The sequence below is a fragment of the Coccinella septempunctata genome, chromosome 1 (assembly GCF_907165205.1).
Source record: "Coccinella septempunctata chromosome 1, icCocSept1.1, whole genome shotgun sequence".
Lineage (NCBI taxonomy): Eukaryota > Metazoa > Arthropoda > Insecta > Coleoptera > Coccinellidae > Coccinella > Coccinella septempunctata.
The window spans coordinates 31,988,925-32,002,065 of record NC_058189.1 but is presented as its reverse complement, the minus strand read 5'-3'; the positions used below and the strand labels follow the sequence as shown (position 1 = coordinate 32,002,065).

General features: G+C 39.9%; 2 protein-coding genes across 2 annotated transcripts; both read left to right on the top strand.

Annotated features, from left to right (window-relative positions):
• Window positions 1-1,175: 1,175 nt before the first annotated feature.
• Window positions 1,176-1,916, top strand: LOC123322941 (craniofacial development protein 2-like). The gene has a single exon (XM_044911034.1). The coding sequence runs from the start codon at window positions 1,176-1,178 to the stop codon at window positions 1,914-1,916; it is 741 nt and encodes a 246-aa protein (XP_044766969.1).
• A 1,368-nt stretch (window positions 1,917-3,284) lies between these two features.
• LOC123322925 lies at window positions 3,285-3,737 on the top strand. Its single transcript, XM_044911011.1, has one exon. It carries the CDS (start codon window positions 3,285-3,287, stop codon window positions 3,735-3,737), a length of 453 nt encoding a protein of 150 aa, XP_044766946.1.
• Window positions 3,738-13,141: the final 9,404 nt, after the last annotated feature.

Sequence of the window (13,141 nt, the reverse complement as noted above, 5' to 3'; positions counted from 1 at the left end):
GTTGACTCACCACATCATTACAATTTTCCTTAATCTGGTCCATTTTTTCATTCAATTTACAAGAGTTCTCGTCCATTTTCTCATTCAATTTTCGAGAATTTTCTTCCAACTTACAAGAGTTCTCGTCCATTTTCTCATTCAATTTTCGAGAATTTTCTTCCAACTTACAAGAATTCTCGTCCATTTTCTCATTTAATTTTCTCAAAAAGTCCATTACCGCTTGAGTCTCCATCGTGTTCTGCAGTCTTGTGGTCACTGGCATGAACTCCAAATATCCAAAATTATTTATTTAATTCGAGCGATGTTGAACCGCACACTTGACACCAATGTAACGTTTTCTTCACTTGATTAAAACGTCCAACTTATTAAAATTATTTATTTACACTTAATACATTTATAACTCACAAACTGACTATTACACTACTATTTATTTCCACTCGTATTTATTTCCACTAGTCGCTTGCACTTTGAACTATCACTGTACTTGTACTTGTACTTGTACTTGCCTACCTGCTCCTCCGCTGGGCTTATATAGGCGCCGGAAACATTCAGGTAGATTCCCGGTTATTCTGGAATCTTTCGCGACCGCTCTGGTTCTCGAAAGGTCCGACCGCAAGGGCCGGACTGGTTACACTATATATTCTTCTGAGTCTTCGATTTTCTTGTATAAGATCTTTTACTTCTTTAGGCGTATCGCCATGCGGATGACTTGGTGCTGGTCTCTTCACTCTTCTCGTGCTTCTTTCGTAAGCTTTCAATATAATCTCTTCCAGTTTATCAACCGCACATGGTCTTGGGAGCTGTGTAGGCTGCTGGTGTCTACGCAGTAACGAAAACCTGAGTAATGCCCACTGATTTCCGATAACTGTTCGGAGATTCGAGAGATCGAATTCAGCTCTGCCAACAAATCCTACTCTCACGTCCCCGAAGAGATAATTGTATCTCGCGTAGCTACTGGGCACATGGCATGCAATGGATGCATGTTATGTGGCAAACGAGAGAGGGTGAAGAGCGAGTTTCTGGCGCTCTATAAAACTGGAGCATACCGGCTAAGGGAGAAAACCCCAACAGAAAATCCTGGCCCTACAAGTCTGGAGGTTGAATCGACGGGCTAGCAACTTGTCATTTGTAAAAGAACACAAACCGCTTAAAATTTTGATCATTCGCCTCGGAACATGGATGGATTCAAACGGAAACGACATATGCTAAGGAAAAGGACTATGAAATTGGCAACCTGGAACATACAAGGCTTGAGAACAAAACAGGGGGAAGTCTTTCAGGAACTGGAAAAGATGAAAGTTGATATTTGCGTTCTCACGGAAACCAAAAGGAAAGGAGTTGGTAGTGAAACTATCGGGGAATATATACACTTTTACAGTGGTGTACCGAAGGATGCTAGAGCTAAGAGGGGAGTCTCGATTGCTGTACACAAAAGAAATAGAGAGCATATTAAAAGCTGGGAAGAAATAGATGAGCAAATAATGACCATGGAATTCAATAAAAATGGTCATCAAATTGTAATAGTGGGGGTGTATGCACCCAGCGATGATGCGGGCACACTAGTGAAAGATGAATTCTATGGAAAACTTACAAATGTACTTACCAACATAGAGAATACTAAAGAAGTGATCATATTGGGAGATTTAAACGGACGAACCGGGAAGGAGGACAATAGTGATGTAGTAGGAAAGTACGGAGAATCTGCAACCAACAACAACGGAATGCGCCTTAGATATTTATGCGAGTCCATGAACCTGAAGATCATGAACGGATATTTTGCCCATAAACATATACATAAATTCACTTCGATACAAGCAGCCAGAAATTTGCGTTCCATAATTGACTATGTCATCCAAAAACAGCATTCGAAACTGAAGACAACTGACGTGAGGGTACACCGTGAAGCAGAGTGTTGATCAGACCACCATTTACTTGTAGCCAAGATTATAGTGAACTACAGAAAGGCAAACACCACAGTAGATGAGAATCAGCAAAGAGGCAATGATACAAGTGAATATAAATTAAACATAGAAAGCCTCAAACAAGAGTCAACTCAATTCCTGTACAAATTAAGGCTTGCTAATAAATTACAAAACATGGAAAATGCCAATCTACCCGCAGAACATCTGTATGGACAGATCAAGGACTGCATACACGAAGCAGCAAGGGAAGCTCTGGGATATAAGGAGAGACATAAGGAGGGAAACCCGGAATGGTACTCGGAAACAATAGACGATCTAGTAAAACAGAAAAAGAGAGCTTATAACACATGGTTGAGTATAGGAAGAGTATAGGATAGAAGGACATACGTTCACTGGAATAGAGAAGTAAAAAAGGAAAAAACAAAAAGAATAAATGAACTGTGGGAGCAGAAATGCGAGGAAGTTGACAGACATATTGGCGGCACAGGAGTAGCTGAAGCTTGGAGAACTATAGGAAGCCTAAGAAAGGAAGGAAAATATAAGAGTAAAATACCACTGATAGGTTTAAACGAATGGGTAGATCACTATAAGGCGTTACTTACAGAAAACAGAAAAGAATTCAAAATAGTAAACATGGACATAGAAACGCCCCGAAACCTAGAAATAAAGGAAGTAACGGTAGCAGAAATAAAGAAAGCTCTAATGAAGTCAAAGAATGGAAAGGCTGCTGGGCCCGGAAATATTCACATTGAGTTGATCAAGTATGGGCCGAATATACTACTTGAAAATCTGGCAAATCTGTTCAATAAGTGCTTACTGGACGGTGATAACATTCCAGAAGAATGGAATATAGCACACATAAGCTTTATTCATAAAAAAGGCGACAAAAGTGTATGTCAAAATTATAGGGGCATAAGTGTGACTAACTCAGTGGGGAGATTGTACGGCCGAATAATAAAACAGAGGATCGAACAAGACATAGAAGATATAGAAGAGCAGTCAGGGTTTCGTGCTGGAAGATCATGTGTTGACAACATATTTGTATTACAACAAATACTAGAAAAACGAATGTCTCGTAGTCTGTCTACCCACCTCGTATTTGTTGATTTAGAAAAAGCATACGACACGGTACCTTCAAAGAAACTTTTCGAAGTATTGACAAGGGTTGGCCTGAGGAAAACCTATGTACGCGCCATATGGAATATGTACAAGGACAGTAAGAGCCTGGTAAAAATGGGGAACACCCAATCAGAAAAATTCCACACAACAAAGGGGCTCAAGCAGGGATGCAGCTTATCACCTACATTGTTCAAAATATACATCCAAGAAGCTATTTATTACTGAAGAAGGAAAACAGCAGAAATGGGAATACAAATGAATGATGAATGTCTATCAACCCTCCTATTCGCCGATGACCAAGTTATCGTAACTAATGACGAGAACGATGCTGACTATATGTTCAGAAAGTTGAAAGAAGAATTTGAAGCATGGGGTCTGACCATAAACATGAACAAATCTGAATATTTAAAAGTAGGAGACCAACAAGAAGAAGACCCAGATCTGCAAATCCATAATCTGAAAAAATGTAGCCAGCTCAAATACTTAGGAAGCATCATTTCGAAAGATGGAACATCAAAAAAGGATATAGAAAACAGGACACAGTTAGGAAAGAAGGCAATCCGATTGCAAAACTCGTTACTCTGGTCAACCAGAATAAAACTTCAAACAAAGATGACTATCTACACATCGATTGTAGAGCCAATTTTGACCTACGGTGTGAATGCTGGCAACTCTCAGAGAGGGAGAGAAGGATGATTCATTCATTCATTCATTGCTGTATCCCGTTGCCGGGAATGAATCTACAAAAAGACGAAAAAGGGAGAAAACAAAAAGAAAAGAAAGGAAAATAAAAAAAAGAAAGAAAAAAGGTGCGAACAGACTTATAATTTTTTCAGGGCTAATTGCGACTGTGTGCTCTCCTGTGACTGTAGAGTCCCAACCGTGACCTACATATCCTACCACACTCCGGGCATGGATAGTCACCAACCAGATCTGGCCGCCGCTGTATCCTTCTCGAGTCTCCATTATAACTGTGTACCAAAGACCTCTACTGTGACCTGTCTAATGCTAGTTGTTCCCAGTTATGATTGGCATTAACTGATTTTAGGGATTGATGTAGTGTATCCTTAAACTGCTTGTACTGGCCTGCTGGTTTCCGGGCTCCCTCAGTGAATTCGCCATATAGAGCTATTTTGGGGAGTCTTGTGTCTTGCATCCTCAGAATGTGGCCGCTCCATCTCAGTCGGGCCCTCGTTACTTGAGTCTCAATTGTTGTACAACTCGCGCGCTGCAAGACTTCTGCATTTGAAACTTTGTGGAACCATCTTATGTGCATTATCTGTCTTAGATGACGTTGCGTTTGTTCAAGCTGTTTAATATGTCGCCTGTAGGGCGTCCAGCTTTCGCTTCCGTAAAGAAGCGTTGGGAGGACCACTGCCTTGTAAACAGCTGTCTTGGTCTTCAGATTGAGGTCGTGATTTTGAAACACTCTATCCTTTAGCTTCCAGAATGCCCGTGATGCCGAATTGATACGGTTGTGTATTTCCGTGTCAAGGTTAGCCCTAGTATTTATGAAGCTTCCCAAGTATTTGAACTGCTCGACCTGTTCTAGAGTTTCATTCTCCAGGCTGATATCTGTTGGAAGGCTTTCTGGCGGACTAACCAGGATTTTGGTTCTGTCGATATTGAGTCTAAGGCCTAAAGCTTCGTATATATGTTTATAGGTGTCCAACATTATCTGTAGATCCTCCGAGCTGCTAGCGATAAGTGAACAGTCGTCTGCATATTGAAGTTCAGTGATAAACTTGGTACTGGTTTTTGCTCTGAGGCGCTTCAGGTTAAACAGGCCACCATCAAATCTGAATCTTATCCCAACACCTCTTACAGGCATACTCATGTCAGCAATCATCGATACAGCTATGGCGAAAATATTGAACAGTAAAGGCGCTTATACGCAGCCTTGTTTTATTCCAGAGTTGGTTGAGAAATGGTCGGTTGTAGAACCATTATGCTGTATTCTAGCGGTGTTGTTGGTATGAAGGCTTTCACAAACTGCTAAGAATTTTTCGGGTACTCCAAGACGTGCCATGATTTTCCATAGCGCTCTCCGATTCACCGAATCGAACGCCTTACTTAGATCGATGTAGGCTGTATAGACCCTTGATTGTTGTTCACGGGCCTTCTCTTGCAGCTGTCGCAGTGTGAAAATTAGGTCCACCGTACCTCGATTTCTTCTGAAACCGCACTGGGATACAGGCAATAGCTTCTCCAAGAGTGGAACCAGACGATTAGCCATAATCTTCGAGAGAATTTTACCGGCCACACTAAGCAACGATATGCCCCTGTAGTTGTTGCAATTCGACGTATCGCCTTTGTTCTTATAGAGGTTGATAACTAAAGCGTCTCTGAAGTCTTGTGGCACATCTCCCTGTTCCCAGATCTTGCGGAATGGTGTTAGGAGACTATTGACAATGTCTTCATCCAAGGCCTTGAATATCTCCGCTGGAATGCCGTCTAGACCAGGTGAATTATCATTTTTCATATTTTTAATCGCACTTATGATTTCCGACATTGAGATTTCGTCATCAAGCGATGTCATCGGACTATACGAGGGGAGCAGGTCTAAAATGGACAAATCCGAGTCGTTATTTTGATTCAAGACCTGTGAGTAATGCTCCTTTCATCTTTCGAGAATTTTTCTGTCATCAGTTAGAATAGCTCCATTAGTATCTCTTATAGGAAAGTTAGCTTTTCTGCTTGAACCATAAACAGTTTTAATAGCTTCGAAAAAACGCCTGTAATCATGGTTATCGGCAAAAGCTTGTATTTCCCTAGCTTTTTCTTTCCACCAGCTGTCCTTGATTTTTCTTATTTCTTGACGGACCTCGCGTTTTATGTTATTAAAACATTTTTGGGCTGCAACATCGCTAGGCTTGTTAATTGCTGTTTTCATCGCTTTGTGTTTTGCCTCCAGAAGGGGTGCGATATGAGTTTCTTTCTCGGCGAACCAGTCTGGGGATTTTCTCTCCTCCGGTGTTTGTAATTCTGTCACATCTATATGTTTCATAATTCATGGAATTCAGTCGTCTGTTCCGGTTTATTCTTGTTTCCTGTAGGGCTATAATATCAGGTTGTCTTTCTGATATTATTTGTTCTATCTCGACTTTCCGAGTGTTGATCCCGTTTATGTTCCACGAGATTATCTTGAGGGATTTCTTCCTAATATCCGTAAGGTCCATTAATTCAGTTTACTAAATAATGCTTGGAGTTTTTCTCCATTTCCCTCTCAATTTTCAACATCTTGTTGAAAATTTTTTCCGTGAAGATATCTAAATGATGATTTAGATAGATAGATAGATAGAAAAAGATATCTGAATCAGCTGATGAGCTGATTCAGATATCTTTTTCTTCTCCTGTTGACTGTTCACAGCCTGTTTCATTGTAAGCTTTTTCTGTCCTTCTTTTTTCTGGACGGGTTTTGGAGTCTCCCTCTTCTTTTCCTGCTCTATAGGTTCGGTCTTCGCTACATGAAGTTTTTGTTCAGAAGTTGTTGTTTTTGTTACCTTCTTTTTCTGTTCAACTGATTTTCGGGAATTTTTCTTTCTGGTCACCAACTAGCTAGCTGGATGGCCCTCTTCTCCACATAAGACGCATGTGGCATTTCTCTCTTCACCTTTTCTGGTGAGTGTGCAGTCATTGCTGCTATGACTTCCTGAGCACTTCACGCATCTCCACGGGAAGGAGCATTTGTTTTGTGCATGTCCGTACCTTTGGCACCTAAAGCACTGGCTTGGACTTTCAGGCCTCTTTTTATGTTCAACCACAATACAGAGGTTGTAGAGTCGCTTCACTTCGAAGATTTCCTTTTTCTGGGTTTTAACCAGGTAGAGAGGTATTGGCTTCTTTGTCTTGTTCGATGTCATTCTGGACACCTCAGCGTCTGATATTTCCTGGAATATCAGGTCGTCCTTAATCAACGCAAGATCAGCGTCGATTGGTAAATGCCTAATAACGGCATATATCTTCTTCTCCTCCTCCATTTGGTAGGTAAAAAATTCTTTACCATGCTGCTCGAAGAATGTTGTGATTTTTCTAAAATCATCTACGGTTGACGCGATGATTTTTATACCGTCTTTAACTGTAGTTGCACGGTTGTAGTTTCTCCTTTTTGTGTAGAGAGCTTTAGATATCTCTACCCAATCTGAGGTGCCCATCATCGTGATGGGTGGAATTTTATCTTTTTTAGGTAACTCCGTTCCTTTTTTTGCGGTCTCTTCGTCTGAAGATGAACTTTTTTTACGCGCGAATTTTGTGGGCGGCGCGTTCTGGGTTTTTGCAACTTGAGTTGCAAAATTTTTCTTCTTTTCCGGTTCTGGAGCTACTTCCTGTTTGGAGGAATTTTTGGGGACCGCTACCGGCTTTGCAATTTCTGCAAATGTGGGGGATTTCTGTGCCGTAATCTGTTTTGCAATTTCAGCAAAACTAGGGGATTGAGGCGCTTTATTCTTGTTAACTTCTTCTCTCAAGAGGCGTATCTCCCCGACCAACTGAGACACGGTTTCAGTCAGTTTATTTATTTGAGCCTTCAACTGCCCATTCTCTTCTTTGAGCCTTACAAGCTCCTCTGCATCTCCATCGCTGAATTCTTCGGTGTCCGTAGCTTCATTGTAGGAGCTTTCATTGTCCGAGACCTCCGACATGGCTTTTTCTCCGTATTGAAACATATGAGGTATTTCGGAATAATAATGAATATTGGAAATCCTTACTACTATGTTACTATTAAGCTATATGGCTAAGTTATATATTTTCAATACTATCAGAAAAATAAATCGACTCACCAGTGATATCCGTGGAACCAGCGATCTTGGGATCTGGACTCGACACTAAATACACTGAATTTGAACGAATTTCCGCTCTATAACACATACACTTATAGAACTTACAAAAAACTTCGGAAGTTTCGTAGACGGAATCAAAAATTCCGTAGCTTCGCTAGTGTACACTTTCACTTCGACTTTTTCTTACACTTTCTCTTTTACAATACGAGAGATGACGTATCGCACTGGTATCATTCAACACATCTACCTGCTTCAACGTCTCGAGGTGAACTGTGAAAATGTTATTAGAAATAATGCCGAGCTTAAAATTTCGTCTGATACAGAATTCTGCGTAGAATCTAGGGGCGTGCTCAAAATTTTTTTTCGGGGTATGATTTTGAAGATACGACACAAACCTAAAATTTTTTCGTTAAGGTCAAACAATGTCATTTTCAACCTCCGAGTCTGAAGTAAAAGAGAAAGTGGAAGAGAAAGTCGAAATGAAAGTGTACACTAGCGAAGCTACGGAATATTTGATTCCGTCTGCGACGTTTGTGTAGATACTATATTTGTTATCCGAATTTTAATTCGTTAAAATTTTCAAAGTTTGTATTCATCTATCAGTGTCCAGATCTTGAATCGTTGGTACTGCAGAAAACATCAGGTGAGCTTATTTTTCTAATTTTTTTTCTGATTCTTCTCATAGCGTAGAAATATTTTGGCTTTATACCATAGTTTTCTATTAGATTATTTCAGTGAAAATTCCTGAATATTTTATTATTTTCAAAGTGTTTGATATTTTGAGAAATCTGAGTATAAAACCATGTCGGAAACCTCAGATAATGAGGGTTCCTATATGGAAGTGACCGATGCTGAAGAATTCAGCGATGGCGAACACGAGGAGCTTGTGAAGCTCAGGGAAGAGAATGGGCAGTTGAAAGCTCAAATTGTCAAACTGACCGAAACTGTGTCACAGTTGGTCGGTGAGATGCGCCTCTTAAGAGAGGAAATGATCCGAAATAATATGCCAAAATCCCCCACTTACGCCACAATTACAAAACCGGTAGCGGGTTCCAAAAATTATTCCCTTAAAGGAATTGTTTCACAACCCGAAACAAGGAAAAATGATACAACGTTGGTTGCGAAGGCCCCAAACGCGTACCCAACTAAACGCGCGCGAAAAGAAAGCTCCTCTTCTGATGAGGAGACCGTCAAAAAGATAACAGGCGCGCCTAGAAGGGATAAAATCCCACCCATCACGATGATGTGTACATCAGATTGGGTACAGATCTCAAAAGCTCTCTATACTAAGAAATTCAGCTATAACCGGGCTACTGTAGTGAAATACGGAATCAAGATTATAGCTACAACTGTAGATAATTACATAAAAATAACTGAATTCTTCGACCAACTTGAAAAGGAGTATTCCACATACCGGATGGAAGAGAAAAAGAAAATTTACGCCGTCATTAGGCATCTTCCAATAGACGCAGATCTGGAATAGATTAAAAATGACCTGAAATTCCAGGGAATCGATGATGCTGAGGTGTCTAAAATGACATCAAACGAAACGAAAAAGCCGATACCATTATATCTGGTTAAAACCCAAAAGAAGTAGATATTCGACATCCAACGACTCTGCATTCTTTGTATTACAGTCGAACCAAAAAAGAAGGCAGAAAGTCCAAGCCAATGCTTCAGATGCCAAAGGTACGGACATGCACAAAATAAATGCTCCTTCCCGGGGAGATGTGTGAAGTGTTCGGGAAACCATAGCAGCAAGGATTGTGAACTCACCAGGAAAGGTGAAGAAAGAAATGCTACATGCGTTTTATGTGGTGAAGAAGGATATCCAGCAAGCTACAAGGGATGTAGCGAATTCAAGCTGGTGACCAGAAAGAAGAGGGCCGACCAAAAAGAGACAGAACAGAAAAAGCCGTCGAATAAAGCAACACTTGCACGAAAAGTTCAGGAAACTGTAATAACCTGACCTGCAGAACAGGAAAAGAAGAAAGAAACTTCTAAACCTATGCAAAAGAAAGAAGAACAAAAGAAGACTCAATTAAAACCTACTGTATATAGTCAACCAGAAAAAAGAAAAATATCTGAACCAGCCGATGATCTAGATATCTCCACGGAAAAAATGTTCAACCAGATAATGTTGAAATTTGATGGAGAAATGGAGAAAAAACTCCAAGCATTATTCAGTAAACTGAATTAATGAACTTTACGGATATTAAGAAGAATTCCCTCAAGATAATCTCGTGGAACATATACGGGATCAACACTCGGAAAGCCGAGATAGAAGGAATAATATCAGAGAGACAACCTGATATTAAAGAAATGGCAAAAAACTCAAGGATTTCGCCGAAAAACAAAATGCCATGGTGATTGGACCAGAGTTAACTACATATCTTGCTTTTGGTATAGGAATACCAGATGTAATAGATATCGGGATATGAAAAATATAACTCAAGAATTCTCTATTGAAACATTGGAAGATGGAACCTCAAACCACAATCCCGTCGAATTGACAATTGGAGAAGAACCAAGAGAAAAACTGATGGAAATAAGAGAATATACCAATTGGGCTAAATACAGCCATTTATTACAATCGGAAATAACAATAAGCAGAGGATCTGGAATGTGCGGTTGATAAACTGGAAGAGATTATATTGAAAGCTTACGAAAAAAGCACGAGAAGAGTGCAGAGACCAGCACCAAGTCATCCGCATGGCGATACGCCTAAAGAAGTAAAAGATCTTATACGAGAAAATCGAAGACTCAGAAGAATATATCGGATGAATAAAAATGATCTGAATAGAAGGAACCTCAACCGCCAAAGCCAAGCTCTGAAAAATGCCCTGAAAGATTCAAGAACAAGCAGATGGAAAAAAAGGGTTCAAGAACTGAATACAATCGATAATTCTGCATGGAGAATGCAAAAAAGCCTACGAGGAGAAAAGACTAAAATTCCACCCCTACACGGAGAAAGGGGAAAGGCGTATACCAATATTGATAAGGCAGATGCACTGGCGGACTCGATCGAACGAGAATCGAGAATAAATTACAGGATAGACGACGATAACGAAGATTTGGAAGAACTGGTTGAAGAAAATGATGAAGAAATGGATGAATTACCAGCGACTGCTGAAATAGACAAGCAAGCATCGCCAAATGAAATCAGGGAAATAATTAGAAGTTTGAAGAAGAGGAAAGCGCCCGAAAGCGATAAAATAACGAATGTTATGTAAATATCGCGAATGGAATTATGAGGACAGAACACTACCCAGAAAAATGGAAAACAGCAGAAGTCATAGTATTCAATAAACCATTCAAAGAGAAGAAGTTCCACAAAACTACAGACCGATAAGTCTACTGTCGGCGTTAGGAAAAGTAGTAGAAAGGATTATCGCCACGAGGCTAAATGAGGAAACCGAAAATCTGAAACTGATACCACCAGTTTGGATTCAGAAGAGAGCATTCAACAGAGCAACAATTACTAAGGCTCACAGAGCACATTACAGAGGGATTCCAAAATAAACAAGCGACAGGTCTTGTTTTACTAGACGTCGCCAGAGCTTTCGACAGAGTATGGCATGAAGGATTAATATATAAGATGAGAAGTGCTGGATATTCGATCAAAATATGCAAGTTGATCCGGAATTATCTCAAAAATAGAAGATTTTACGTGAAACTGGAAGGAGAATGCTCCACAATAAGAGATTTAGAGACTGGAGTACCCCAAGGGTCAGTGCTTGGGCCAATTCTGTACAACATATACATTCACGATATTCCGAAGAATCCAAGAATCATGCTTACGTTATATGCTGACGACACAGGCATAGCAACTCGACACCGAAACCCAGAAGTAATAGAACAAGTTCTACAAGAAACGATTGACGAAACCAATGACTGGTGCATAAAGTGGAAAATCAAGCTCAATGGACAAAATAGCCAATCAATATTATTACAGAAGGAAAGACTGCGACCCACAACGAATCTAGAAGTTGATGTCGAAGAAATCGACTGGAGAAATGAAGCCAAATATTTAGGAATAACGCTTGACAAAGGACTTACCTGGAAAAGTCATATCAAACAAGCAATCGACAAAACGAAAGCAGCGATGAATAGACTCTATCCTCTGATAGGAATAAGAAGCCACATGTCGAAAGAGACAAAATTGAAGATAATCAAAGCCGTTGCTAGGCCTCAACTGACTTCAAGATCAGTTGCCTGGGGTTTCGCGACAAATTACCACATCAAAAGAATTCAGGCCACTGAAAACAAGCTGCTACGATGTGCAATAGATGCACCTTGGTTTGTCGAGAATAGACAGATTTATAGGGACCTAAAATGGGAAACCATAACGGAATTCATGAACAGAAAAGTGTTGAAGTATATTTTATACAGAATGAAGTTTTACAATATTATTATTGACAAATTGATTGACACCTTATTTTTTTTTGACAAGTCCTATGTATTTTGATATTAAATAAAATATATAATTATCATACAACCAAAATAAACGAATGCTTGCTGAAAAACCTTTCCAGCTTCAACACCTTCCCTCATTGGGATATTTTGGTTAATCCCATTTTCTTTGTGAGAGTATGCAGTCTTGGTTTGAACAGAGGTTTTGTCATTAAGTCTGCCAGTTGGTCCTCTGTTGAAACTTTTTCAACTTTCAACTCTCCATCTAGAACAAGTTCACGCACAAAGAAATGTCTTATGTGTATATATTTAGTGCGTCTGTGGAATTCTGGGTTTTGGCTCAGTCTAATAGCAGCTTCGTTGTCCACCATCAATGTTGGAACTGACTGAACACTGAGTATTTCCTTAAATAACCGCTTTAGCCATTCCATTTCTCGTGCAGCTTCACTAGCAGCCACTATTTCTGCCTCTGTTGGGGAAATTACTACAGATGTTTGACGTTGACTAAGCCAATATATAGCTCCACCAGCATATATGCATAAAACGCCCGAAGTGGAACGTCCTGTTTCACTATCTCCTCCATGGTCTGCATCACTGAAGGCCACTAACTCATCTCTTTCCTCTGGCTTGTAGCTAAGACCAAGATCCATTGTGCCCTTCAGATAACGAAATATCCTCTTCACTTTTATACATTAAGTACATTAAAGCACCAACTGCTTCTCTATAAGGGAAGGTTCTGTTCAATTCGTCATTTTCCTTCCCTAATTGAAAACCTTCCTTTACAATTGGAGTTGTTAAAGGCTTGCAGTCTAACATACCATATCTTTCAAGAATTTTCTTAGTATAAGAAGATTGACTCATTAGAACAGTGCCGTTCTCTTCTCTCCGAATTTGGAGTCCAAGAAAATA

Coding starts and splice junctions, on each gene's coding strand:
- LOC123322941 (XM_044911034.1), top strand. CDS start 1,176: ATGGATGGATTCAAACGGAAACGACATATGCTAAGGAAAAGGACTATG.
- LOC123322925 (XM_044911011.1), top strand. CDS start 3,285: ATGGGAATACAAATGAATGATGAATGTCTATCAACCCTCCTATTCGCC.